This window comes from Mustela nivalis, assembly GCF_964662115.1.
Source record: "Mustela nivalis genome assembly, chromosome: 2".
Taxonomy (NCBI): Eukaryota; Metazoa; Chordata; class Mammalia; order Carnivora; family Mustelidae; genus Mustela; species Mustela nivalis.
In genome coordinates this window covers 159943480-159971382 of record NC_139021.1, presented here as the reverse complement: position 1 = coordinate 159971382, position 27903 = coordinate 159943480, and the positions used below count along the sequence as shown (strand labels likewise).

At 57.1% G+C, this 27903-nt stretch overlaps 2 protein-coding genes across 8 annotated transcripts; one reads left to right on the top strand and one right to left on the bottom strand.

The window, feature by feature from the left end:
• Nucleotides 1-110: 110 nt before the first annotated feature.
• Nucleotides 111-7436, bottom strand: SFXN3 (sideroflexin 3). Of its 2 annotated transcripts, none has more exons than XM_082719570.1 (11): nt 7317-7436; nt 5930-6093; nt 5093-5263; nt 4635-4733; nt 4203-4278; nt 3972-4057; nt 3566-3693; nt 3345-3394; nt 2620-2669; nt 1890-1937; nt 111-1618 (listed from the first exon to the last, which is right to left on the bottom strand). In XM_082719570.1, exons 2-11 carry the CDS (start codon nt 6088-6090, stop codon nt 1522-1524), a joined length of 966 nt encoding a protein of 321 aa, XP_082575696.1. In that variant the 5' UTR covers nt 6091-6093; nt 7317-7436; the 3' UTR covers nt 111-1521. The 2 variants fall into 2 exon arrangements, with proteins under 2 accessions (XP_082575696.1, XP_082575695.1); XM_082719569.1 differs by having other exon boundaries at nt 4635-4729; nt 5089-5263; nt 7317-7420.
• Nucleotides 7437-8691: 1255 nt separating this feature from the next.
• Nucleotides 8692-27812, top strand: PDZD7 (PDZ domain containing 7). 6 transcript variants are annotated; one of them, XM_082722363.1, is made up of 17 exons: nt 8692-8780; nt 9433-9821; nt 14709-14849; nt 15182-15356; nt 15899-16075; nt 16290-16437; nt 17670-17730; nt 18149-18556; nt 19056-19250; nt 20814-20864; nt 21426-21601; nt 24802-24893; nt 25012-25103; nt 25260-25331; nt 25834-26445; nt 26754-26854; nt 27317-27812. In XM_082722363.1, exons 2-17 carry the CDS (start codon nt 9599-9601, stop codon nt 27530-27532), a joined length of 2940 nt encoding a protein of 979 aa, XP_082578489.1. In that variant the 5' UTR covers nt 8692-8780; nt 9433-9598; the 3' UTR covers nt 27533-27812. The 6 variants fall into 6 exon arrangements, 4 of the variants coding, with proteins under 4 accessions (XP_082578489.1, XP_082578488.1, XP_082578491.1 ...); XM_082722362.1 differs by having other exon boundaries at nt 25257-25331; XM_082722365.1 differs by lacking the exons at nt 26754-26854; nt 27317-27812 and having other exon boundaries at nt 25838-26017.
• Nucleotides 27813-27903: the final 91 nt, after the last annotated feature.

Below are 27903 nucleotides of genomic sequence, written 5' to 3'. Positions count from 1 at the left end.
GGCCACAGGCAGGAGGCTGGCTCTCCCTGGACCCGCAGGACATGGAATCAAGTGAAGATCAAGAAGTAGACAGGGTAAAAAAAAAAAAAAAAAAAAAAAAGAAGAAGAAGTAGACAGGGTTTCACTTTATTGAGTAACAATGGCATCATAGTTTTAGTTGCTGGTGGCAGATAGCTGGGAGAGAAGGAAAGTGCTCTTAGAGGATCCCATGGGGGCCTTCCTTCGTTGGCCAGAAGGCCCAACTCACTATTCTCACTGTGCCACCCACTGCTTCGGCCACAGCTCGTGGGAGTTGAGTCAAGGTCCAGCCCTGTACCCTATGAATGTATCATCATATATTCCATTCCCAAGCCTACCTCTCCTTTGGACCCCCTGTGGATGCCCCGGCCCTTCTTCCTCTTGGGAGATGAGGGCAGTAGTAAGGGTAGGAGCAGGACTAAGCCTCAAAAAAGAGGAGCTAAGGTCGGACTTCTGCTGAATGTCTAAGAAGAGCCAACAGAACACAAAATGTCCTGTCTTAAGATTGTACACTCAGGGCCTAGTTGCCCTTGGGGGTGTCCTTGTCACATCCATCCACTCAGATACCTGAGCAGGGTAAGCACCATGCCCACAGCTGTGTCCCTCTGTAAGAGGGGGCAGTGGGAGCTCTTAAAGGGGAATGTTTGCTCTGCCTTCATGGCTTTTTGGTGTGAGGAAGGAGTTGGGACCGTAGCGTAGAGTCTATGATGACAGAGCAGACCAAGAACTCTGAAGGTTGTCCCTAAAGACGCCCACACTGTGGTGTGGGGGAGATGGAAAGATGGCAGGGGTGCTACAGGATACTGACACTCCTTTGTTCTCAGAGAGGAGAAAGGATGAAGGTAATCTATTTCAGGATGTGGGGGATGCCTAAACTGCCTGTCTCCCTTATCCTGTCATGTCTTCCTCTGCCAGCCCAGTTCCCAGGTCAACTTTGGGAGCTAGGAACCAGAATTCTGAAGAAGTCAGCCCAGTTTGGCTGGCAAGTGTCCCTCCGTCTCTGCGCTGAGATCCCGCGGCTCCTCCTGCATCTAGAAGGGGCGAGGTGCTGCTAGAAATGACTTGGCCAGTGGAACTGTTGAGGCAGGAAAGTCGTGTAGCCTGGCTGGCTGACAGGTGGCGAGAGGCCAAGAGAAGCCAGATAGCAGGATACCCTAGGACAGCATGTCTGTTCCTAGTTTCCAGATCAGCACGTACACACACACACACACACACACACACACTCTCTCTCTTACGCACATGTATCGTATACGTACAAACGTAGGTAGAGAAGCCCAGCAGAAAGGGATTGTGTGGCCCTGCTCTTTGAAACCAGAAAGGAGAGAAAAAGGCTGAATGGAGGCACCTCTCTCAGCCTAATGGACTGCTGGTCTCCCCGGCGGCTCCCCCACCCAGACCCCACCCAGTACCAGGCAGATGGGCAAGGGAAGGGGAGGGAGAGTGAGGCTCCAGGAAAGCAGCAGCCCGAGGAGGTGAGGGAAGGGGCCAGAGACTGACCCTCCCTCAAAGCCCCTTGTTGTAGTAAACCACTTCGATGTCAGGGTTTTGCTCACGGATCCGAGCCCTCAGCTCTGGCTCCAGCCTGCTCACAGGTAAGGAGCTGCAACAGAACAGCAGAGCTGGGCTGAGTATTCCCGGAACCCAGCCTGCATCAGGCCAAGCGATCACCGCCCTTCCTCCTCCCGGACTGAGGAATCTCCTTCAGCGGCCAGAAAGCCCAGCTCACTATCATTTCCCGGCCCCAGAATAAGTTTAGTGCCAGGCAGGCCAGCCCTCCTCCTGGAACACACTGAAGGCCCCTAAGGGCAGCTGCTTCCACAGATATGGAGACCCATCCAGAGCCCCCAGTCCAGCCGGGGGGCAGCACTTACCTTCTCTGGGGGAACAGGGCACAGCACAAGGGGGTGGCAAATACCAGGCTGGGGAGAAAAGTGTTGGAAAGGTTTGTGAAGTTTTGACCTAAGGCTGTTCCCTCCCTGCACCCCATGCCTTCTCTGGAGACAGCCCCTAGGGGTGGAGACTGATTAAAGCCAATGGTGACATTAGGTTCTGGCTGAGGGACGAGCCTCAGGGCAGCGACCAGAACCAGAGGGCCAGAACCAGCAGTTAAATGTGCATGAAACTCCTGGATGGTACCAAAAGGTATATTTTCCTGCTTTCCTCTCACAAACGAAGACTAGAAATATCTCTTTGAGGGGCACCTGGATGGCTCAGTGGGTTAAGCCTCTGCCTTCAACTCAGGTCATGATCTCAGGATCCTGGGATCAAGCCCTGCATTGGGCTCCTTCTCTGCTCAGAGGAGAGCCTGCTTCCCGCCCCCCCTCTCTGCCTACCTCTCTGCCTACTTGTGATCTCTGTCTGTCAAATAAATAAATAAAATCTTAAAAAAAAAAAAAAGAGAGAAGTATCTCTTCGACTAGACTCTTGTCCTTTAAAGATGGAGATCAACCACAGCACGCCCTACAAATGTCCCAAGACCCCCTACAAGCCAGATGTATGAATGAATGAAGTACATGAACATCTTAAAGTCAATAAATATCCACCACACCCACCGTGGAAAGCACACTCTCACACACCCTAGCTGAGTCTTCACACACTTACCAGAAGCCCACCAGTCCCACCTGCAGGGGCGCCCCCAGCCAGGGGCGACGCTGTGGAGAAACAGAGACAGTGGAATGGTTTGCAACCCCTCCTCCCCTCCCCTCCGCCAGGCCTGCTTGCGGACACCCTCCTTAGCGTCCCATCACCCATTCCCCCCTCTCGGAATGGGTTCACACCTCCTCTAATCCTCTACTCACTTCCTCCTGGCCTAGTGGCCTCCATGAACCTGTCCCTTCTCGATTCACTCCAGCCATTAGGGACCACCATTCTGTTCCCCCCAATGGACCCAGTTGGTGCTCAATACTTGTGAATAAAAGATTCAGTGAATGAGCTTATATTCCTGTGTCCTGCTTCTCTGTTCTGTTCGTGCATGTGTGAGCCCGTGTGTCTTACTGTTGTCAGTAGGTGACCGCATGAATATGCTGTCACGTGTGATTGTGGTAATCCATCCCGGAGTCAGAGGCCTCAGGAGTGACACTGATTCTCTTCAGGACAGAAACCATTTCCTTCCTTCCCTTATCTTCTCCTCCTGTCCCCTCAGGGTTCCTTCACCCCAGACCAATCCCCTCTTGCTAAAGGAATGAAGGGGGAGGAGGCAGCGCAGGGGTGGGGCAAACAGGGGGCATGTCTCGGACTCAGGCCAAGCTGGAAACAGGCTCCGGGGCAGGTCACTTCTGCTTCCAGCCACTACCACTTCCAGGATGGGAAAGGTGAGAGTGACCTACCTTTAGGAAGTCTTTCTTCTCCAGAGTGTCCATGATCACGGGGGGAATGGCTGCAGGGAGAGTAGGGCAGCAAAGGAGGGAGTTAGTGACGTGAACATCGGGATGCCCGGGAGAGACGGATCACTCTTCACAGCTCCTCCCACTCCCCCCGAAGCTCACAGCCCCCAGAGTGCTCAAAGCCCCTGGAGAAGCCCCCAGCTGCCCAGGCGCCTGTGCCTCACCCATGGCAGGAATGGCCATGCAGATTCTTGATATCACCACCTGGAAGATTCCTTGCTTGGCCGCAGCCACCGAGTGGCCAAGTCTCTGATTTTCCTCATTGGTCACTGGGATGCCCACTTGCAGTTCCCTGAAAAGGAAAGGGGGTGGGGAGGGGGGGTCACACCACAGGCCCTAAATCTTACCAGCAATGCCCTCTTGGGCAGCTGTTCCCTGGGGTCCCCTCAGGTGTCAGAGAGTCAAAGGCTATAGTTCCCAGCCCAGGATCCCAGAGTCAGACTGAGACTGTGCCCAGAAACTTCTGTTTGGGGAGGGAGAGAACTGGGCCCCCCTGTGTGGCGGGTCGGTGTGCCCACACGTGCACCACCTGTGTGGTGGGCGCGCATGCCCAGAGCAGGAGCCACTCACCTCTGCCTCATCAGGGGGATGTTGATGCAGTTGGCAGCCGCCACCGCGGCGAAGGGCACAAATCTGCCGACCAAAGGGGGCAGGTGCTGGGGGAGGGAAGATATCACTTAGTGACCCTAAGGGCCATGAGGTAGGAGGAACTCTGGGGAGAGATGTGGGGAGCCTGTGGATTGGTGTGGACAAAAGATGAGGAAAAGGGAGATGAATAAAGGGCACATGAAGGGCATTTACCTTGGTGAGGGATTTGAGCCCCAGGGCTGTGGCCACGGCGCCTGTGGTGGCACTCACATAAGCCGTCCCCAGCTGCCTGTGGTGACAAGAATCAGGACACAATGTGGGAGGTGAGCAGTCCGGCCCTCGGTTCTTTCTCTCAGGGAAAGGCCAAATCCTCCATACGTGAGGCATGGAAGACAAGAGAAATTCCTCCCCTGCCACAGTGTAGGCTTGTCTGGAAGCTCCGCTCCCTCCCTTTCGAGAGAAGAGGGGCCCCCACAGCGCATGCAAGGGGATGCCATGCCCTCAGGCCAGGAAAGTGGGGAGAGGCGCAGGCCTTGAGGAGGGCTTTGAGGCATCGGACCAACAAGCACAAGCACTGGGGGAACAGTAGCAAACAAGAGGGAACAACAGGAGGCCGGGGCGGAGTCGCTGGGTTCGAGCTCTCACCTCACAGTGATGGGAGCATCGCCACTGCGGTTGGAGTAGTTGACAACAGCATTGAAGGACTGATTCACCCACTGCCAGAACACCACGGTCGGGGTCTTCCTGAGGGAAAAAAGACGCTTACTTCTGCCCCCTCCACGGTGTCCCTCATCCTCAAATTCCTGATAATGCAACCCCAGAGGTTATGCCCAAACTGTCAGGATGGGCCCAGCTGAGGACCCTGGGACTTGCTCTGGTGACCCCCGCACGACCCTCCCCACCTGCCCCACTTACACAACCACAAACCCTGTCTCTGGGGTACGGGGTGGGTGCCTGAGGCTGAGTTCCGCACAGTGTCTGGGATTCTAACACGAGTTCTCACCCACCCACTATTTTCAGCCCACCCAGCCTCACCTCGTCATCAAGCTACACTCTGGCATGCCTAAAGTACTCAGGGAGGGCACCCATGGGACAGGACCTGCCTGTAGAAGGTGAGCATGCAGCCAGTGATGGTCATGTTCATGGGCACCTGCGCCGACATACGGCCAATCAGGACCACCTTCTCCCCCGTGTCCGGATGGAAGGCTGAGTCATACACATACTTGGCCCTCCACAGCTGGTCCTCGGTGAGCCCAGGTGTCACCACACCAGCCCTGCAGAGAATGGCAGGGAGGAGACAGGTAACTGGAGGTGGCAGATCTGTCCCTGTAAGGCCTGACCACTCAGCTCAGGGGACGTCTGGGCAGAGGACCAGGAACTTTGACCCCCGATCTCAGAATAAAGGAGCTCCTTGTCTCGGTGGGAGAACCACATCTTCCCAGAAGAGTAGGCAGGTTCCTATTTCTGTTTTCCTTGTAGCTATACAGAGAGGGGTCCCCTTCTCTTTCTGCCTCAGTGCCTGGTCGTGGGTGATGGTGGTTCCCAGTGGAGTGAAATGGCTAGGGGCATCACAGGGGCTTATTCTCCTGGAAACAAGGGGGAAGCTCTCCTTCTCCCTGGGCTCCACGTTGAGACCCTCTGTTCTTGTAGAGGGTGGCCTAGCAGTGGGACACGCCCCTTTAGAGGGTTTGTGAAATAGACAGCAGTCCCCTGCCCACCAATATCCATGCCACCTCTTCAACCCAAACACCCTCAGATTCTCTGGATTAAAGCTCTGTGCCATAGCTGTCTGTGAGTCCAACACATAAGGCCAGGGAAGAAGAGGGTTGAGGAGTGGGGCAGGGTCACTCTCAAGCTTGGGGAGATAGATGCAAAAGGTACTGTAGTCATGGCAGGGAATGAGGCTCTGGGCTACAGGGTCAGACGGGGGATTGGTCTACCTATAGTTCTGCACGATGTTCCGGGAGGCTTCCAGCTGTGCTCCAGACAGCAGCAGATTTCGGGGGTCGGTGACAGTGAAGAAGTGCCGGGCTCTGCCCAGGAAAGTGCTTTGGTCCCAGCGAGGTTCCTGGATATTGATATCCAAGGGCAACTCACCCATTTTCTGCAGGGCAAACACCAGCGTTGGGAGGACTCCAAGGAGGGGGTCCAAGAGCTCTGCCTGTGGGAACCTCTGGTGGGCCCTGCCCTAGTCCCTGGGCCGCTGGCCAATCCCTTCCAGAGCTCAAGGTGACTCCAGATAGGTTAGAAGGTTGGGGGGAGGAGCTGTTTTCCAGACAATGTTCTGCCACGGAGACTTGCAGCCACGGGAGGAGGGGGCAGGGGAAAACAGAACCAGAAAAACAGATCTCCTTTGCACTCTGGCCTGGTGCAGATTTTCACCAGAGAGGGCTGACACGTGTATGGTTGACGCAAGAGCAGCAGCTAATCCTGTGTAGTTACTCTCGGGCTCTCTAAGCACAAAAATACATATTATATGCATTATATATCCATGTTCACGTCAGCTTTAGGGCCCAGCTGCCTGGAGACCTAGATGCAAACTTCCAAGGCTGCTGGGGAAGATGGCATAAGCCATCCAAAACCCCAGCCCCTGATTGGAGGAGAGCAAGGGCTCAATGGCCACCCCAGGGGCTTATCTATTCCAGATCTCAAGTCAGGGACGCTGATGCCGGTCACGGTCACGCATGCGTGCTAGTGGGCACGCCCCAGTCTCCTCTCCAGGGGCATCTTCCTCAACCCACACTGAATGGCCCCAGGCCCTCCTTGTTCCCCAGCTGGGCGGGGCTGGCACAAACACCCGTCCACCTCTCCCCAATACACCTACGGCCCAAAAGGATTCAGTAAGTGCCCTCTCCACCCAATACAGAGAGGAAAACCTGAAGCAGCATCTGGCCGTGTTAGGCAAAATCCTACAATATGACTAATCCTCTCCAACCACACTTCCTCCCTCCCTGGAGACACACCCTCCCCTCTCCCGCGCACTCACACGAACATACCCACACACATACATACATGCCCTACACAGACACACGGAGGACACGCCCTGCATACCCTAGCCCACAAAGACCGTTATCTGCACGCTCACACATGCACGCACAAACCTTGGCCATCAGCTGCAGACACCTGAATGTACAGCCCCATGAGGCCCCACCCTGACATTCCTCCCCGCAAGCCGCCTCCCCTCGCGCCCCAAGGACTCCTAGAACCAAAGATACTGAGTCCGGAGAGGACAGGGAGCACACTTCAAGGCAGGCTTCCGTCCCTCTTAGCGCCCCCATCTCCTACTCCCCTGACCGCCGAACCCCGCCCGGGACAGCAGACACTCACGCTTTCTTGAGCTCCGGGGCTTCTGGCCTCTGCAGCTTGCAGACCCGCCTTCCTCTAGGCGCCGCGCCCCTGCTCCTGCCCTCCCACCCATCACGCGTAACGTCACGCGTGACGCTAACCGGCAGGAGGGACAGGGGCTCCCCGCCTCCGCGCGTTCGCCAAGCGTGCCCAGGGATTGGCAGAGCTTGGGGGCGGTGGGTGTCATTTGGGGAGACGCCCCCAGCCCGGGCTCCCGGGACCTGGCCCAGCGCCGCCAATCAGGGCTCGGGAATCAGTTCTGGCCAGTCCCCAGCCAGAGAGAGGAGGCGGGGGACGGCGGAGCGCTGCCCCTTTGCTTGCAGTCCCTTAGCTGGCCTCTGGGGGGACCAGGCCTCGGCCCCAACGTGTCTAGGTTCCCCCGGCGAAGACTCGCAGCGCCTTCCACGGCGCGGAGGAGCCATCCTCTGATGGTGCGCTCCGAGGGCCTCGGATTACCGCCCGGCTTGTTGCCAGATGGCCGCCTGGGCAGCGGCCTCTGCCTCATTGGCCCCCAGGGCTCCTACCCCAGTCCCCACAAGCTCTTGTCGCAGCACTCCGGCATTCTCAGCCCTTCACAGTCTATCCTCCTGCCTGTGTCCTCTCCATGTCCCCACCCTTTTCCTCCTCCAGCCCTCTCCTTATCCGCCTCTTGTAACCCCTAGCTCCACTGGGTCCCCAGTTTCCTTCTGCCCCCTACGCCTGCACCGCAGACCTTGGCCCTAGTCCCTGCCCTGGGATGTGTAGGGGCAGAAGGCTCAAGATACCCCTGTCTGCATCAAGCAAGTGGATCAGAACGATTCTTCCTCCCCCTAGTGTCGTGGAACCAGCGGCTCCACCCTGTGCCCTTTCCAGAACTGAATGGCCGGAGAGACAGCGACACAGAAGGAGGATGCAAGTGAAAGAAGGCAGTACACACACACACACACACACACACACACACTTCACAACTCACCCAGTCACCTCAGAGAACACGCCTGCCCCGTACCCAGGTGCCAGCCCACGCTGTGCCAACCGAATGCTTACACCCCCTCTGCCCAGGTGCCATTCCCTCACTGAGGCCTTGGGGGTGGCAATTCCAAGAGCCCTAGTGTCTGGCTTGGCCTGGAGAAGAAGCGGTTCTGGGCTCCCCTGCACTGAACCCGTAGCGGGAAGGGACGAGGCGTGACCCAAACCCTAAGTTCGTGGGGAGGGGTAAGGCATCAGAACTCGAACTGCAGCGGGCAGAACCCAGCGGCCTCAGCCCAGGTGACAAACTGCTGTCCTGCGTGCCCAAGGGAGGGGACGGAGGCAGTGACTGGCGGCTGTCGCAGCCAATGGGAGCCTGCACCTACGCAGGCCGCCTTATTCCCGTAGTCTGGGCGGAGCACGGGCGAGGTTTCCCCCGGTTGCTGCGCACGCGGGCGCCTACGGGCGGGGGAGGCCGCCGGCCGCCGCATCAGCGAGCAGGTGAGGGGAGCCAAGCTGGAGAGGTGGGGGCCGAGAGGACCGACCCGAGGGTGGGATGCTGCGTTCTGAGTCCCAGAGCTGCTCTGGGGGACTTGGCTCCGGGTTTTGTGCGCACTGTTGTGGGGCTCTAGCCTGCAGGTCCTCCGCCAAAGCCTGGCTACCTCTTTAGAGGAGAGAGGAGGGGGACGGAGGGGACAGCAGCATGGGACCAAGGAAGCTGTGGTGGTTGGGGAATCTCTGGGACCCTTGGCTGCAGCTGTCCCAGGTCCTTAAGCCCTGCCCTAGAGATCCAAGCCCCCTACCCACAAACACAAGGAGAGGTGTGCAGGGAATTGTCCTGGCCCCAATTTCCTTCACACCATCTGAAGCTCTAGGGCCCGCAAGAATCCATCTCCACTCTACCCAGGACTGGGCACTGGGGTAGATGACTCCGCTGAGAGTCGGAATGAAGAGTGAATGAGAGGCTCCCACTGGCCTTGTAGAAATGGCTCCGAAAGTCTTGCGGTGATGCCTGGGCTGGGCCGGGGCTGGAGAGGAGAGGGGTCTAAGGCATGGGACGACAGGATGCTCAAATTAGGGCCAGGGTGGAAGTTCTAGGAACAGCGAGGGCAGCGATTACACCATTGTCCCCATCCCTGCTCTCCATCCGCAGGCCTGGAGCGCACACTCCCGAGAAGCAGCCGAGGTGGGGCGCTCCCAGTACTGAGACCCCTGCCCCGCACAGAAGGCTCATGGAGCTGGGGGGCACGCAGGGCCCTTTTTGCAAGGGCTAGCAGGTTCCTTCTGGACTTGTAGGGCGTCGGCCCAGGCTAGCCACAATGGCGCAGGGTTTTGCAGTGGGCTTTGACCCACTGGGCCTCAGAGACCTCAGCTCGGGCTCCCTGAGCTCCCTCTCCTCCCGCGGCCACCTGGGCAGCGACTCGGGCTCCGCAACGCGATACCTGCTGAAGAGGCAGCAGCGGCTGCTGAACGGGCCCCCCCGCGGAATCCGAGCCTCATCGCCCATGGGCCGCGTCATCCTCATCAACTCCCCCATTGAAGGTGCGAGCAGGGCCCACCTCGGGTCTGGCGCTGAGGGTGGGGGTAAGGGCCCCGCTGGGAGGAGGAGCTGGAGAGATGGGAGTCTTAGAGCAGTGGGGCGTGGAGGGCCCCTGTTTAGCCACACACTCCTCCTCCTCAGCCCTTTCCTCAGGTTCAGGCCAACCCTATAGGGTTGCAGGATTGTAGAGAGGTGGGAGGAGGGAGATAGGAGTGTGGAGGCAGGGACAGGTGTGTGTGATGTGCTAGCTCCCCAGCCAGCAAGGTAGGCTATGGAATGGGCAGCTCCATCCTAAGGTCTCCGCCTTTCTCCTTTCCCTTGGTGTTCGCCCCTCGGCCTGGGGGGAGCAGGATGGAGAAGGCTCTATCCATCAACCAACCAGTGTGTGACCAGCTCCATGCTGGGCTGTAAGGACTCAGTGACCACTGGGGGGACAGAATTAAAGATTTCAGGTGCAGGGGTGCCTGGCTGGCTCAGTCCAAAGAGCTCATGACTCTGGATCTCAGGACACGAGTTCAAGCCCCAAGTGGGTGTAGAGATTATGTAAAATAAGTAAATAATTAAAAAAAAAAAGATTTCAGATGCAGAAGAAAAAAAAAGAGGTAGGGTAGCAAATGTTCTAAAGAGAGGGGAGAGGAGGAGGGTTGAGGGTCCAGGAGGGAGCCCCAGGCCTGGGCCCCGAACCAGGGGGTTACCTGATCTGACCCAATTGCTTCACGCTGTTACATTGCACACCCGCTCTACACCAGGTCCTGCGGGGGACCTGGAGAAAAACGAGGGTCAATCTTCACCTTCCAGAAATGTACAGTGTAGTGGGGCTTAGAGACAGAGCGATGAGAGAGGTTGGTGCTGGGATGGAGGTTTCCCAGACAGGGCTGGAAGTGGAAACGGAGAGCACAGGGCGGAGGCCCTGATGGGGCGGGGGGGGGGGGGGGGGGCAATTAGGAGCCAGTCTGGCTGCAGTGACAGATGTGAGGCGACAAAGAGGCAGTGAACAAGGCAGGACCTTGAGTGTCAGCAGGGGTGGGGAGCAGAATGGGCACCCCCTGGGGCTAGGCTTTCTGTGGGACAGATGTGATAAATATCTCCAGCTCCCCTTCTGTTTCCCAGCCAGCAGAACTCCTCTGGCTGGATCCCACAGTGGACTTTTCAGAACCATCTCCTCCCCTCTGACCCAGCTGGCATCACTGTCCCCTACCCCGGCTGCTGGGGTGCTCAGGGTGCAGGCCTTCCTGCACCAGTGGCCCAGGCCTGCTCACTCCCATCATCTGGGTCTCCCCCACCCCAATGAGCACCAAGGCTTACCACCGTCACTCGGGTCACAGAGCAAAAGTCCGCAGAGGAGCTAAGGGACGTGGTAGGGGACAGGGAAGGGAGTGGGGCACGACCTTTTTAGGTCCCATTGTATTAAAAGAACATATACATCCCCCTCACACAGCCCCCCAGACAATGCCCCAACTATGGTGTGACGGCTCTGTGCGCTCTCCCCCTAAAGATGCTCTTGCAGAAGTTCCAGGATGGCTCTATCCAACTGCCTCGCCCTTGAGCCCTGCTTCTGCTGCAGCTAAGGGGAGGGCCAGACAGACTTCCACCAGCCAGCCCTTACCCTATCTGGGCTGGGAGGCCCTGAGCTCAGAATTTTCCCTTCCACCTGAGCACAAACATCTCTCCAGTCACTGCATCCCGGAACCTTTCCTCCTTGTTACTATTTGGACCATTCCAGAGGCCTAAAGTAACTGATAAGGGAGACATAATGGGGAGGGAGAAACCATGACCCTCCTCACCCCCGTGACTTCCCACCAGCTTGTCAAACTCAGCGGGTCCCAGAGAAAATTCATTCTCTGATCCAAACCAGCCCTTCCTCCCCTCTCTCCTTCATCCATTTATTCTTCTACTTACTCAAAAAATCCTTGGCAGATACCAAGTGCTGTGCAACATACTGGAGATACATTGGCAGAAAAGGATTACAAAGTCCCTACCATGAGTGAATTTATAATCTAGTGAAAGGTGACAGACAATAAATAATATGTGAGCAAGCCAGTCATAAGAAAGGATGGTAAGACCCTTGGAGGCACTAATTTGCATGGTAGGATAGAGTAGTGGCTCGCAAACTTGGGAGGACATCAGAATTGCCTGAGGGGCTTGTAAAAAGATAAGCTGCTGGGGTCCCACATCCAGAACCTCTGATTCAGGGCACCTGCAGCGAAGCCCAAGAATACACATTTTTTAAAAGTATACTTTTCTTTTAAAGATTTTATTTTTGAGTAATCTCTACCCCAATGTGGGGCTCAAACTCACAACCCTGAAATCAAGAGTCACATGCTCTACTGACTGAGCCATCCAGGTGCCCCAAGAATACACTTAAAAAAAGGTATTGGTGGGGCGCATGGGTGGCTCAGTGGGTTAAAGCCTCTGCCTTCGGCTCAGATCATGATCCCAGGGTCCTGAGATCAAGTCCCGCATCGGGCTCTCTGCTTAGCAGGGAGCCTGGCTCCCTCTCTCTCTCTGCCTGCCCCTCTGCCTGCTTGTGATCTCTGTCTGCCAAATAAATAAATAAATAAAAAGTCTTTTAAAAAATTGTATTGGGGCACCTGGGTGGCTCAGTGGGTTAAAGCCTCTGCCTTTGGCTTGGGTCGTGGTCCCAGGGTCCTGGGATCAAGCCCCACATCAAGGTCTCTGCTCAACGGAGAGCCTGTCAAATACATAAACAAAAAATTTTAAAATGTATTTATTTGAGAGACAGCAGGGGGAGGAGCAGAGGGAGAGGGACAAGCAGATTCCATGTTGAACTCAGAGCCTGTTGCAGGGCTCGATCCCAGGATCCTGAGATCATGACCTGAGCTGAAATCAAGAGTCAGTTGATTAACCAACTGAGCCACCCAGGTACCCCAAGAATACACATTTTTAATAAGTTCCTAAGTACTGCTGGTGACCTGGGGGGCACGGTTTGAGAATCACTCTAATAGAGGTCTCCTGGGAGGAAAGGAAGGGACTTTAGGGAGGGTAGACCAGGAAAGCTTCTCAGAGAAAGTGCTGTGTGGACCAGGAGGGGCTGCAGATTGGGAGCTGGCTTTATGAAGTTCTGGGCAAGAGTTTCACAGATTGAGGGAACACTGAAATGATTAGCCTGTGAGAGGAATAGGAGAGAGGTCAGTGTAGCCAAAGCTCAATGAGGTTGGGATGGCCAAAGCTCAATGAAGGGAGAAAGGTGGGCTGAGGACAGCCCACAGAGGGCCTTACTGGGCCTAGGGGACTGTGGAGTTCCTTCTAGAAGCAGGAGCATGTGCTGAAGTTTTTAATAAGCAGGACTGATCTGTAAAGGCTGGCTGTGGCCATTGTGTAGAGAATGGCCCAAAGGGGGCAAGACTGGGAGTGAAGAGACAGTGAGGAGGCTGTGTGCTCCTGGAGTGGGTGGTCAGTGGGCAGGGGTAGGCCAGTGGAGGTAGCGAAGTGTCTATCCTTAGAGGCCCCAAGCTCCTATGCTCAACACTAGAGATTGGCAGCCCACTGGCCCAGGGCCCTAGGAAGGGCCCAGGGAGGAACTGAGAAGAAAGAGGGTTGGGGGACAGGAGAGCCACAGACTCCTGTGCTGGGTTGAGATGTGTGCAGACAGAATTAGGCAGGAAGCCTCAGGATGCCACACATATCTGTCTTGCACCATCCCCTACCCACAGGCTGCCCTTGGAGATTTCTTCCAGAGCTGCTCTGGTCATGTATTGTAACCTGATTTCTCGTACATCAAGCAGAAGTGTGTGTGTGTGTGTGTGTGTGTGTGTGTGTGTGTCAGAGACAGAGATAGAGAGAGAGAGTTCTCCCTCTCAAATACCTCTAGAGTAAGCCTTGCCCAAGAAGAGATCTCACCTTCTCACCTGGGACCCAGCTTCCCTCTCCAGTCTTCTTAACTTTTCTAACTGAAGACCTTCTCAAGGACCCACCTCAAAGCCTTTGCTCACTCCATCCCCTCCCTCTTGGCGCCCTCCCTTTCTGCTCACCCATCTTGTCTTCCCAAACACCTTCCCTGGCAACTGCAGCTCCTGGGAAGCCTGCTTCTCTGACGTTCCCCAGTGCTGATGGAGAGGACCACTCTGGGAGCTCTGGGCATATACTGCAGCAGAGTGGTGTTTTGGGTTTCCCTCCTCATCTAGTCACGTAGCTCCTTGAGCCCTTACCTTCAGAATCATAGAGTCTAAGAGATAGAAGGGGCCTCAGAGATCCTTCTACAACACCCCAGACAGGGATTTATCAAGTGCCAACTTGTATGCCTCCAAAGATGGGGAACTCACTATCTCCCTTGGAAAACTCATTCCATTGTCTAACAGCTGAAGGTTTTAGAAAGTTTTTCCCTACTAAATTGGCCTCCATGGAAGTCCACTATTGAGCTTGGTTCTGCCATCTGGGTTACACAGACAAAAACATCCAATGCCTTTCACAGAATAGCCCTTCAACTATTTGAAGACAGAGCTTGAATATTCCTTTCTGCTCAAGATGAAGAGCTCAAACTTGGCTCAACTCTGCCCCATAGAATGGAACCTTGAATTTCTTTTCTATCCACCTGACCCTCAGAGTGGCAGGGGTTTTAGGAGTTTGTTCTATCCCAGGCCTGTGGGAGTGAGAAGCTTAGTTAGCACTAGAAACACACACACCCCTATATAATCAGGGAAGGAGAAGAGCATCTTCTAATATGGAGCCCTGTCCTGCTTGTTCCCATACTCTCTCCCTGACCCATACTCTCAAAGGCACCGAGAGGGAACTCAGAAATTGGCTGCCCTTAGGCCTTAGGTATCTGTGCCTAACAACCCAGCCCAAACTGGGAAACCCAGAGGCCCTCTGTGCCCAGACTGGACATGGGAGTCATGCCCGTGTCCCTCCCTGCTCCCGCCACCACACAGCCAACAGTAATGAGAGTGATATCATCCGCGCTGTCCGAGTGGAGAAGAGTCCAGCAGGGAGACTGGGTTTCAGTGTGCGGGGCGGCTCTGAGCACGGCCTGGGCATCTTCGTCAGCAAGGTGGAGGAGGGGAGCAGTGCAGGTGAGCAGGGCCCCCTGGAGGGAGGTGCTGGCTGAGGGTATGAGTCCCCACCTCACTGGGGTTCTGGAGCCCTATTTTCAGGGATGACAGGAAAGGGTCCTCAGCTTTGGAGGGACTGATCTAATGGGGAAATGGGGCCGCCTCCCCAGATGGAGTGGGCTAATGGACAAGTCCCTAGTCTAATGAGGAATACCCAGACCTCATCTGGGGACCCCAAATCGCGTGGAAGGAAGCCTGGTTGCGGGGGGTGGGGGGGCAGTGGAAGGCTTAGTTTTGCCCTGGGGGAATTGTCCCAAGAGGCCCATGCCAGCTGCCCCCCTCCCCTGGTGCAGAGCGGGCTGGCCTGTGCGTGGGGGACAAGATCACGGAGGTGAATGGGCTGAGCCTGGAAAGCACCACCATGGGCAGCGCCGTGAAAGTGCTCACAGGCAGCAGCCGTCTGCACCTGACGGTGAGACGCATGGGCCGAGTGCCGGGCATCAGGTTCTCCAAGGAGAAGACCACATGGTGAGAAGGCCTGGTCCCGGCCCTGACCTTGCCCCACCCTGTCCAGCCCACCCAGCCCACGGCAGGAGAGGCAGGAGACAAAGGGCTCTGCGTGGGACTTGGCTATCCCTGGCTCCTGCTCTTTCTGTCCCCCTGGTGCTGGAAACACAGTGATCCCAAGGCCTGACACTGCAATGAGACAAGGCCGTGTCTGTCCCCCAACCCTCCTCCCAGCTCTGTCTCAGATGCCAGCGGTCCTGCCCCCAGTGCTGCCATCGCTCCCCGCTCCCCGGAGCCTGGGCATAGTAACAGCTCCTCACCCTCAGGGCTCTTGTGGGGATGTGAGAGGAGCCGTGGCACAATGGGCTGCTCCACAGAGAGAGGAAATTAGGGCAGTTTCCCTACCTGATGAAGGGGACTTCCCACTGAAGGGCTCAGGACTGGGGAGTCCCCCAAGGCAACCTCCCCTTACCTGTGCAGTCGTCGGGGATGCTGGGAAGAGAGGGGGTGCCTGGTGGCGGCCTGGGGGGGCCCAGACTGATGGCTGCTTGCTGCTGTCCCAGGGTGGACGTGGTGAATCGGCGGCTGGTGGTGGAGAAGTGCAGCTCGACGCCGTCAGACAGCGGCTCGGAGGATGGCGTGCGCCGCATTGTCCACCTGTACACCACGTCGGACGACTTCTGTCTGGGCTTCAACATCCGCGGGGGCAAGGAGTTTGGCCTGGGCATCTATGTGTCCAAGTGAGGGTTGGGGCAGGGCGTGCAGTGGAGACGGGTTGGCAAAGAAGGCTCAGCCAACCGCATGATCCAAGGAGGGCCTAGGTTAGGGGTGGGGCCTGTGTAGGGGTGGGGGGCTCCAGGAGGAGGGTCAAAGATTTTGGCTGGGGTGTTCCTGTATCTAAGTGAGGGAGGGTAGGCCAGGTGGCCTCTCAGACTGCCTCCTGTCTGACCCCAGAGTGGATCATGGTGGGCTGGCCGAGGAGAATGGCATCAAGGTGGGGGACCAGGTCCTGGCGGCCAACGGCGTCAGGTTCGACGACATCAGCCACAGCCAGGCCGTGGAGGTGCTGAAGGGCCAAACACACATCATGCTGACCATCAAGGTGGGCAGGACTGTGGGTGTTAGGGAGAGGCCAGACTATAGGAAGGACTTTCTAGACCTCTCTAGTACTTCATATCTGTTGCCCTACAACTTAGGACTTTTCCATAGCCATTTGTGAGGGCCAGACATTATGCTCATCCCTACTGCACAGAAGAAACAGAGGCTCAGAGAGGCAGAGTTATTCAGGAATCACGGTCACTTTCTCAGCTGGCCAGCAGCAGGACCTGCTTGCAGTCCTGCTCCCCAGACCTGGAGGGCAGTGCCCTTTCCGATGAGTGGTGGAGGTGCAGGAGTGGAAGGAGAAAGCATCCTGCCCAGAGGGTGGGCACTAGCTGTGGCTTTGGGAGGGGCCTGGGCACAGGGCAAGGAGGCTGGGCTGGGGCCAGAGATTGGATTTCAGGGGAGGCACCTGCATTCATGATTCATGTGGGTCTCACACTTGCCTGAGGATCATGTCATTCTCACTCTGGCTGCAGGGGAGGGACGGCTCTCTCTCCACTGGAACCCACTCCGGCCCCACTCCGGCCCCGCTCTGCTCTCCTCCCTTCCCTAGCCTTCACCCATCTCGCTCTTCAGAGCCTCCTCTGCCATTCCTCCCCGCCTTCTGCCACTTGATTTCCTCTCCCGCAACCCCCTCCCCCAGCCCGTTTCTCCCTTTCCTTCCTCTCACATGATCCCAAACACTCCTCCTCTCTCCTACTCTGCCCCTCGTTCATTCACTCAACATTTTTGAATAGGTACCGCGTGACAGCCTCTCTGCCAGGTGCTGGGGCTACCACAGTGAGCAAGACAGAAGAAGTCTCTGCTACGAGGGGTGGGGGGTCCTGGGGTGGGGGGAGCCAGGCCAACAGGATGCATGCTGACTGACAAATGCTGTAAGGAAATTAATAGAGAAAGGGGAGGGGTCATTGAGGAAGGCGCTTTTAGCCTGGGGGTCAGGGCAGGTCTCTCTAGGGGGCTGACACCTGCAGAGGGAGAAGGAGCTAGCCAGAAGATGAGGAGAAGGAGGAAGGAAGAGAATCCAGACCAAAGGGGCAGCAAATACAAAGCCTTGAGTTACAGAGGAGTTTGGCATGTTCAGACATAAAGTAGCCCATTTGTCTCGAGCGTGATGAACTTGGAGGAGAGAGATGGAGTTGGAAAGTTTATTCCTATCCCGTCACTCCCCCTTCTCACCCACCCCCTTCTCACCTACTCCCCCATGCCCTCCTATGCCCACCACGATCTTCCCAGGAGACTGGCCGGTACCCTGCCTACAAAGAGATGGTTTCTGAGTACTGCTGGCTGGACCGATGTAAGTGGCTCAGGCCCTGGGCTGGAGGGAAAGGGCTGAGGCCCGACAGTGGGTCAGAGTCTCTGAGGACTAATTGGGCAGGAGGAGCAACCTGCGTGGGACTTCCTCACTGCCCGGAGCCATTTCTGGGCTCCCCTCTGGAAGTTGCAGGTTCAGTTCCTGGCTCCCCTGGCTCTGGAGTTCCAGGTGGGGTGGGGGTGGGAGGCTGCCGTGAATGGAGAAGGGACTCGCCTAAGGTCTCTCAACAAGTCAGGGGCAGGACTGCTGAGCCACCGGTTCCCCAGAGCCCGTGCTTCCAGCCTCTGCGGCTACCCAACACTCACCCAGCCCCATACCCAAGGTGGTCTGCAACCCTGGCAGGGCCCTGAAGCTGTCCGGCCTTCCCCTGAGATGCCCCTGCCTTCCCCACTGCCTGCAGTGAGCAACGGGGTGCTGCAGCAGCTGTCCCCCGCCTCTGAGAGCAGCTCCAGCGTCTCCTCCTATGCCTCCAGTGCCCCCTACAGCTCCGCTGAAGGCTCGGGCTCCCTGCCCTCCGACCGCATGGATGTCTGCCTGGGGCCCGACGAGCCAGGCAGCTGGGGCCCAGGCTGGGGGCGGGCAGACACAGCCATGCAGACAGAGCCTGACGTGGGGGGCCACGTGGAGACCTGGTGCAGCGTGAGGCCCACCGTCATCCTCAGGGACACTGCCATCCGCTCCAACGGACCCTGGCCTGCCCACCGCCTGGATTCTGCGCTCTCCGAGTCCCCGAAGACTGCTCTGCTGCTGGCCCTGAGCCGGCCGCGGCCCCCCATCACGAGGTCCCAGAGCCACCTGACCTTGTGGGGTATGTAGGGAAGGGGCGGCTGATGCTCTCTCCAGAGCTCCCAGTAAAACGCCTGCCGCACATCCAGCCCTGGGCCCTCCCTTGGCTCTAGGCCTCGACTCGGCCTCATTTCCAGCCCCAGAATGCACTGAGATGCCACTCTGGGCCCCATTGTCAACTGGTCCGGGCCCCAAACCCACCCTCAGATCCAGTCCCAGCTCCTGTCAGCTTTGGGCCCCAAACCAGCCCTAATCCATCCCTGCCACCCTACACACACACAGGCACAGACACACACACCCCGGCCTTCTCGGAGAGTCCTCACAGAGCTGGAGCCGTGGGTGGGGGGAGAGGTGGAATGTGAAGGGGGAAGCCCACCTATGTCCATCCCCACCTCCCCACAAGGCTGGGGGTCCTGTCTGCCCCTCCTGCCCCTCCTCTCTGCCCCTCTTCATACCCCCGCCCCTCGGCCTTCCCTTCTGCCCACCACCCCAGCACCCTGGGTGCTCCCTCATGTCTGCAGAGGAGAAGAAGCAGCGGAAGAAGAAATTGGGGTCCTCTGGGGAAAAGGGGGCCCTGCAGCGCTCCAAGACACTGATGAACCTCTTCTTCAAGGGAGGGCGGCAGGGGCGGCTGGCAGGTGATGGGCACAGAGAGGCCTGGACGCTGGATGGAGGGAGCCCAGCCAAGCCCCGCCCCCGCCTAGACCCGGAAAAAGGTAAGCAAGCAGGATGAGAGACGGGGAGGAAGGCAGTACAGCCCACTTTGGCATCCAGCAGCTCTGGGCTGAACTCCTGCACTGCCTTCTACCAGCTGGGAGTCGCTACCTGCCCCCATAAGCCTGTTTGCTTATGAGTCGCGTGAGAGTAGTGATTACCTATTTCTTCAGGAATGGTGAGGAATAAGAGAATGGTTGTATGTAAATCACTTAAGGACATTGTCTGGCATACAGAAGGTCCTCAGAAAACGCAGTGGTCATTGTTAAACTGTCTCATCTCCCCACTTTACAGAAAGGAAAACTGATAGAGCCACAGCCTAGCCAGGAAGTTGAAGGGCTTGGGTCAGGTCTCTGTGCTCTTGGTTCTGAGGTGGGTAGGGCACGTCTCTCCTGGAATATTTGTCTTCAACTGCCCTGGCCAGAGCTCCACAGACCCTACCTACCCAGTTCTAGAATCATCCCTGGGCAAGGCTGTTTCTAGATCAGGGCTCAAGTGGAAGGGCCTGAGCAGGCTTCACTTAAGACAGGGGCTTCCAAAGGACCCTCAGAGAGGCCTCTTGTCTCTCAGGAGAGGCTCCAAGACTGGACCACAAGTGGATGAGTAAGACTCTCAGGGTTGTATAAGACAGAAACCCAACTCAAATTAGGTTTAAAAGCACTTCTCAGCTCAGCTACTGATGTAAGGAGGTCTAAAGGTTTAAACAGTCTCATCAGAACTGTTTTTCCCCTTCCCCTTCCCCTTTGGTTTCCCTTTCCCCTGGGTTGGCTTCATTATCCTGCAGGTTTTGCCCACTCAGAGGGAAGATGGCACTGCCACTTAGCAACCCAGGGACAGAGGAGAGCTTCTTAAAGAGGTCCTGCTGAAGTCCCAGGCTCTCATTGGCCCTGCTGGGCCACATGCCCAATGGGGCAGGCCCATGGTACTTTCATGGGCCTTCCTCAGTCACAGACCCACCCTGAAGCCCATGGACTGAGAATGGAGATCCCCAGATGAAACTGCGGTGCTGTGTGTGGAGGGAGAGTGGAGGTAGGGTAGGCAAAAAGAATGATGGGATGAGGATCTGGACCCAGCCCCTACTGGGGGGCTAAGGTGAGAGTCCCACGGAAGAGACAAGCTCTTCAGATCTGGCCAGGCCAGCCCCACTTCCTCAACCCACTTCTTTTTCCACAGCCCCCTGGGCCCTGCTCTCACCTGACGCTTCTCCTATCCCTCTGGATACCCCTCTCTCTCCTCCAAAGGCTCCTCTTTTTTTCTCTGTCCCCTGAAGGTAGGTGCTCCCTCAAGCTTTGTTCTTTGCTTCTAAATGAATTTCCACAAGCAGAACCCAAACTGTACCCTCTCTCGATCTCAAACTTTCACTGACTCCCCACGGCCTATGAATGAAGTCCCTAGGGGACCGTGGTCCCTGAAGACCTCAGTGGCCTGGACTCTTGCCTCCCCATTCTACCTCCTTCCAGCCTGAGTTCTTCATTTCAGCCAGTGACCCAGCCACCCCTGAGCCCTCCAAGCCCTGTGTTCAGATTGGGAGCCAGGGCCCGCCACTGAGCCTTTCTTCTCCACAGCAGGGGCAGTGGGGCCCGTGCAGAAGTTTGTCACCTGGAGACTGAGACGCGGTAATTCATGCATCTCTTTTCCGAGGCCTGGTTGACATCAGAGCCGCAAATGGGGTGCATGTTGGGGGCAATTAACGGGCTTTGGGCTGAACTCAGTTGGGGACATGCATGAGGGATTGAGTGCATACTGGAGGCAACTAAAGAATTAGGCTAGGCTAAGCTTACCAGGAGAGACAGGGCTGCAGAGAGATATTGGGGTGCATTTTTGAGAACTGGGTACATGGAGGGACTCCTAAAGACAGGTTTTGGGGAATAAGGGAGCCTGGGCCAGAACTCCATTGAGTACTATGACAGTGACTCTTCATAGGACACCAGCAAGGGACAGACTAGTTTAGGGGTCTGTGTTGGGGGCCAAAGGGTCTGGATTGGAGCTCCCTTGCTGGGCAGATCGTTACAGGAGACCACGGTGGGGAGATCTGGGGCTAGGCTGGGATTCTGTCAGCAGTACCTAGGCCTCTCAGCTGACCTGTTCTGGGGTCTGAACCCACTGAGAGAAGCCCCTGTCTCTTCCCCTGAGGGTTCCTGGCTCCATCATCATATGCCTTTGCTCCTTCCTTGCAGAGCGGGAGAGGGGCCGGGCCCTGCTCTCTGCCAGGTCAGGGAGCCCCTCCAGTCAGCTGCCCAGCATGGATGAGCAGGTGCAAGCCTGGGAGAGCCGGCGGCCTCTTATTCAGGACCTGGCCCGACGGCTGCTGACTGACGATGAAGTGCTGGCCATCACCCGCCACTGCTCCCGGGTGAGCTTCCGGCCTACGCCCAGCTCCAGCCCGCGGTCACCCAGCCACCTAGTCCCTTATTCATTCAGGCCACAGTCTCTGGTCAGTATCTGAGCTTGATGCCATGAGGCCAGTGGTCGGTAAAAGCAGAAGTCACTCCTGTTGTGCACGTGCACACGTGTACACGCACGCGCGCATACACACACACACACACACACACACACACTGAGCTCACAGACAGGAAGAAGAGATACAATAATTAGAACCTAAATACTCATAGTGACAAATCATGTCAAGTGCTAGGAAAGGAAAGAACAGGAGAAAATAACCCAAAAGGTACAAATTAGGTGGTGTGGTCTAGGAGGGCCTCCTTGAGCAGGTGATGTTTCAGCTAAGGAGAGAAAGAACTGGACAGGTGATGAGTCGGAGGACATGAGTCTATGTGGTCACTGCCTTCGAGCTCCTCAAAAGCCCAGCCTTCTCCCGGAACCCCTGCCTCCCTCTATACCTGGGTCAGCCCACAGGCTGACTTGATGCCACCCCCCCTCCCCTGTTACCCAAGTAAGTAATCCTTTGTCACTTCCCCATACACACCTCAAGCCTCCCCCAGCATCTGCACTGTTGTTCTGTTTCCTTCTACTTCAAACAGAAAGTGGGGCTCCAGGGTGGAGTGCAAGTTAGATGTGAGGGAGTCCTTGTGGCCTGGATGTTGGGGAGGCTGTGGGAGGCACAGCCTCCCCCTTCAGGGGGATCAGAAGGCCCTCTGCTCTTGTCCTGTCTCAGAGTCCCCGGGTTTCTTGTCCTGATGTCCCCGTGAGGTGGCGGCATCAGCGCACATTAAGCCCGCACGCAAGAACAAGCTCCAGGGGCTCCAGGAAGTCGCTTCTGATTCCCCCCACGCCCTCAGCCTGGTCGGAGTGGGGCTGTGTTGTTTGTCTGTGTGATGTGCACAACTGTGTGCCTGTGGGCTACCTAGGTTTGCGTGCGTCTGTGTTTGTGTCTAGCTAAGGCAAGTGCATATCAACTGGAGACTGAGACACAATAATTCATGCATCCCTTTCCCGAGGCCTGGTTGACAGCAGAGCCACAGATGGGGTGCATGTTGGGGGGCACCTAGGGCCTTTGGGCTAAACTCTTGTCACCACCCTCAATTCAGTGCTGAGTGGGAACCCAAGCACCAACTTCCGCGAGCTTGCACCTCTGGCTCTGGCCATTAGGTGGCGCGCTGTGTCCATTTCTTGGCTCAGCTCCTTTTCCATCAGCCCTCGGTTCCTCCCACCCTCTCCAAGCCAGGACCACCTCTCACTGCACCCCCACAGCACCTGCATACCCCCCAAACCTGACCCATGCCTCACCAAAGCAATCAGACCCTCTGGGGTGGAGCTCTGCTCGGAATGACTAGTAAATCTCCCCTAAAGACTCAAAAGTGTGGCCTCAAACCCTAGGCCTTCCTTCTCTCTCCTCTGTGTCAGCTCTCCATGGCCACCAGGCCAGACTTTAGAAACCCCATCTTGGATCACTTGACACTCCCCAAATCCCCTTGCAATCTCTTACCTTTGGTGGAACAGAGAAAGTTTCTCAGGCTCACATTCAAGGCCTTCCCTGCTTTGACTCCCCAGCCACGAACCTCAGCCTTCCCATGGTTGCCATGTCACCACCTCGTCATCTTCTGTTGGCCACTGCCTAGGGTTTACACATGTGATGAACCGCACAACGCTGGGCCACCACTCACCCCGCAGTCCCAACCTATGCAGCCTACATGGAGGCCCTTCTTGTAGCCCGCAGTCAAGCTAAACTTCCTTCTATCCATTATTCCACCCCACCCTTAGGGCACTTTCCTCTGAGTATTCATGCTGTTCCCTGCCTGTATCCTTAAGAGTAAATGTAAATGAAACAAACCTACCAAGAGGGGTCAGGGTAAAGGTCGCTGCCTCCAGGAAGCCAATCCCGGACTTCGCACGCTCCTCTGAGATTCCCTCTGCCCCACTGCCAGTGTTGTGTAGTCCACTGGGGCACTTGGCTCCTTCTGCCCCACGTTTCCCGCTAGACTGACTTCTGAAGGATTTGGAACAGGGTCTTCATCGTGTGCCCCCACTGCCAGCACAGGGTGTGACATTTAGTAGGAGCTGAATGCTGATTTGTGGCCTTGAAGTGTGTACCTATGTGACAGATTCTGTGCAATCATAGATCTCTCTCTCCAGACATAAGGAGGTGTATTTTGGACACGTGTATGTGTGAGTCCCTGTAACTTTATGTGTGTTTAGGACCACATAGTTTATATTTTATTTCCTGAAATTTATAATGTCTCACTCTGACCACCAGGGCTTGCTGTCTGTGTTTATTCCTTTCCAGGATGAAGGGGGGGGGGGAGGGAGAGAGAGAGAGAGAGAGAGAGAGAGAGAAAGTGTGTGTGTGTGTGTGTGTGTGTGTGCGCGCGCGCGCGCGCGCCCCTCTGAATCAGTACTTGTCTCCATTCCACCACTAGGGGGCAGTGTGTTGTCCAAAAAGGGAGGCTCCCAGTGTTCCGTTTGCCAGTTTTTCTGCGTTGGTGGGGTGTGGCTGGTGGCATCGGGCAGTGCCAGGCAGAAGGGCTTCCACTCCCGCCCCCGCCGGGGACTGATTGGAGAGGCTTTCTGTCGAGCCACCCCTTCCCCAAGGTCCCTATTCCAGCACTGAACAAAGCTTAATTGGTAGGTCACTGTGCAGACACAGGCTGGGCCCAGCGGGCCCAGAGCCTAGCGTTTGGCCCCGGTTCCTTCCTTCTGCCTGGAAGGTGGGGGCGGGGAGGAGAGTCCACAGCCCGCACATCCTTTTCCGCACCGAAGCTGGCGGGAGCCTGACTTCTCAGGTTCCAATCGCTCTTCACACTTCCTTATCTGTGTGGCCTTGGGTAAAGTCCTTCTCTCTCTGATCCTCAGTTTCCTCAGTCTGTAAAATGAGAATAATTCGTGTTATCTCTCAGCGTCACTAAATGAGAGACCAGATGGGAAAGGGCCCGTCCCAAAGCCGTTGCTGCCCCCCGCCCACCCCACCAGCTATTATAGGTCTGTTAGCTCACTTGCAGGCTTCGCCCTAGTCACCAACACTGCCCTGTCCTGGGGACAGCCTGGGGATGGGGAGCAGCTTTCCTAAACATGGGGAACCCCACAGGCCCACGCAGCCCCTCCCCCCAGCTCTGGATGTCCCGGCCGCTGGGTGACCTGCGGCACCTCTCTCTGCAGTACGTGCATGAGGGCGGCGTGGAGGACCTCGTGAGGCCCCTGCTGGCCATTCTGGACAGACCCGCGAAGCTGCTGCTTCTGAGGGACATCAGGTGGGGTGGAGGCTGTGGGGAGGGCTTGGGGGCAGAAAGGAGACCCCAGAGAACTCCCCCTACTATACCCCACCAGAACTGTGCCCCTGCCCACCTCTCATCTCTCGCCCTCCCCCAGGAGCGTGGTGGCCCCCACCGACCTCGGCCGCTTCGACAGCATGGTGATGCCCGTGGAGCTGGAGGCTTTTGAAGCCCTTAAGAGCCGGGCAGGTCAGCAGCTGGGGGTAGGACGCACAGATTCCGGGCCCCAGCTGGGGATGGCAAGAGGGCCTCCCAGGGGAGAGGAGGCAGACATGACCTTCAGCTGTGTCCATCATGGAGCCTGGCAGGGGCCCAGGCCTCTGAGGGGATCTCCTTTCCCAGCAGTGCGGCCTCCTGCCTTGAGACCAGCCCGGCAGGACACACCGCCCAAGCGTCACCTCATTACACCTGTGCCTGGTCAGTCGGAGTCCCAGCGCTGGGGGAGGGGGCACATCCCTGGGGTACTGGGGAAGGGAGAACGGGTCTTCCATCCCTGCCCCCACATAGGGTGTCATGGCTTCAGAACACCATCTGGTCCCCTGAAGGAAATCCCTTGTCCCCCAGAGTCACATTTATCACTGCCACTCATCACCTGTACTATTATTTACTTAATAATTGGTTTTAAACCCACTCACTTTTTAAATCTAGTCTCCTTCTACGTAATAATCTCTGAGAAATGACCAGTTTGGTGTGCGAGTCATGTTTTTTCTAAGACATAGACTGTGATAGAAAGCTTTCAAGTACTGTGTTAGCCGGGAACCTAGGCAGAGTCCCTCCCTGTGGGAACACTTACCGGAGGGCCTGAGCCGACCAAGCCAGGGTCTCACGCGCCCTCCACCAGCAAAGGCAAGGACTGGAGCCTGGCAGGGTGGCCTGGGCTGGTGAGGATGGGCAGCCTGACCTTGACCCTCTTCCCCAGACAGTCGTGGAGGTTTCTACCTGCTGCCTGTGAACGGCTTCTCAGAGGAGGATGACAATGGGGAACTGAGGGAGCAGCTGGGCGGCCTCCAGCTCTCCCTGGGGGCCTCTGCTCCCCACCATCCTCATAAAGGGATCCCCCCTCTCCAAGATGTGCCAGTAGATGCTTTCGCCCCACATGGAAGCACCAGCACCCCCCCTCCCCAGCCACCTCCTGTCACTCCCCGGCCCCCAAGGCCTAACTGGCTGCTGACGGAACCCCTGACCCCAGAGGACCCGCGGCAGAGCCAGAGCCAGGGCCTGGCTCAGAGCCGCAGCCGCAGTCGCAGCCGCAGCCGCAGCCACAGCCGGTGCCGAGGCAAGTCCCCGGGACGCAGGCGCTCCCCATCCCCAGCACCTATCCCCACCCTGAGTGCTGCTGACGGGCGCTACCACAAGCCTCGCAAGGCCAGGCCCCCTCTTCCACGACCTGTGGATGAGCAAGCAGCCAAGGCAGGGAGCCCTCAAGGCCACTCTGAGAATGGAACTGGCAGGACAGCCAGGGAGGCCACCGAGAAGGCCCCTGGCGGGGAGCTGAGGACAGTCACGCTGTCTAAGATGAAGCAGTCCTTGGGTGAGTCCACATGGGACTGGGCCTGGCAGACGGGACCCTTGGGTTTGGATGAGATTCCTGGCCTTGGTTTTGGGGTACAACTCGGGGGTCTGGTGTTAAGATTTGGATATGGGGGTCTATTGGGGAGGTTTGAGATTGGAGGGGGTGGGGACTGGAGGATTTTTGGAGTCAAAGACTGAGTGGGAACCGAATCTGGGGATTTGGGAGAAGTTGGGGTCAAGACTTGGTGCTGGGGTGCTGGGTTTCTTCTGGGAGCTCTCGGGTGAGGGGAGTGGCCGCACACTCACCCAGTGCTTCTCTCTCAATAGGCATCAGCATTTCTGGGGGCATTGAGTCCAAGGTGCAGCCCATGGTGAAGATAGAGAAGATCTTCCCTGGGGGGGCTGCCTTCCTCAGTGGGGCCCTGCAGGTGGGTGAAGAGTACCCAAGCCCACTCCCAAGGTCCAGAGCTGAATTGGGGAATGGGGGTGGGGGGTGGGCAGAACCTGCTCATCTTCCAGCCAGACAGGTTTAAACCAGGTCACAGGAGGTGGCTTAGGTGCGGGAGGGGGGGGGGTGGAAGGGTGGAGGGGTGGGGGTGGGGGAGTGGGGGTGGTGGTCAGGCCGGCAAGATGAACCAGCCCAGGGAGAAATCTTTCCCCTCATGCCAGCCTGGGCCTGAGGGTGGCCCATCCTGTTCCACCCCTATCCCCAAGGGACAAAGGGCTATTGTCTGTGCTTCACCCTGCCCCCCAAGGCCCCAGGCACAAAAGTCCCATTGTCCATCCTCTCCACCCAGATGGGGAGGAGTGTCCTAGCTGCTGGAGGTGAGAGGTTGGATGGTGGGATGACCTGAGAAGGGATGGCTGTGATTTCCCCACCCCCACCCCAGGCTGGCTTCGAGCTCGTGGCAGTGGATGGAGAGAGCCTGGAGCAGGTGACCCACCAGCGAGCAGTAGATACCATCCGCCGGGCTTATCGAAACAAGGCTCGGGAGCCCATGGAGCTTGTGGTCAGGGTCCCTAGGACCAGCCCACTACCCTTACCCTCGGACTTGTCAGCCCTCACTGATCAGTGCCTTCCTGTTGACCATTCCCCTGCCCACTGACCCCTTGATGGTACTCCTTCCCTCCCACTGCCTCCTAGAACCTCCCATTAATGCTCTGATTCCTCCCACCGATGCCAGGCTCCTCCTTCAGAGAGCCAGCCCAGTCCTTTCTCTAGGCCTCCAGACTCCTGATGCTAATCCCAGACTCTCCCCACCTATGCCAGGACTCTTCCCACTGACTTCAGATCCTCCCACTGACTCCCAGGACCCTCCTGCTATCTCCCAGACCCCACCTACCAACCTCCTTGGGACTCAGGAACCTCCCACTCTTGCTTGACTTGGCTCCTCCCAAAGCTCCCCCCACCTTCTTCCCTCTCCAGCTATCACTAAGGCTCTGCCCTTTCCAGATAAACTTGGTGTCAAGGACAAGG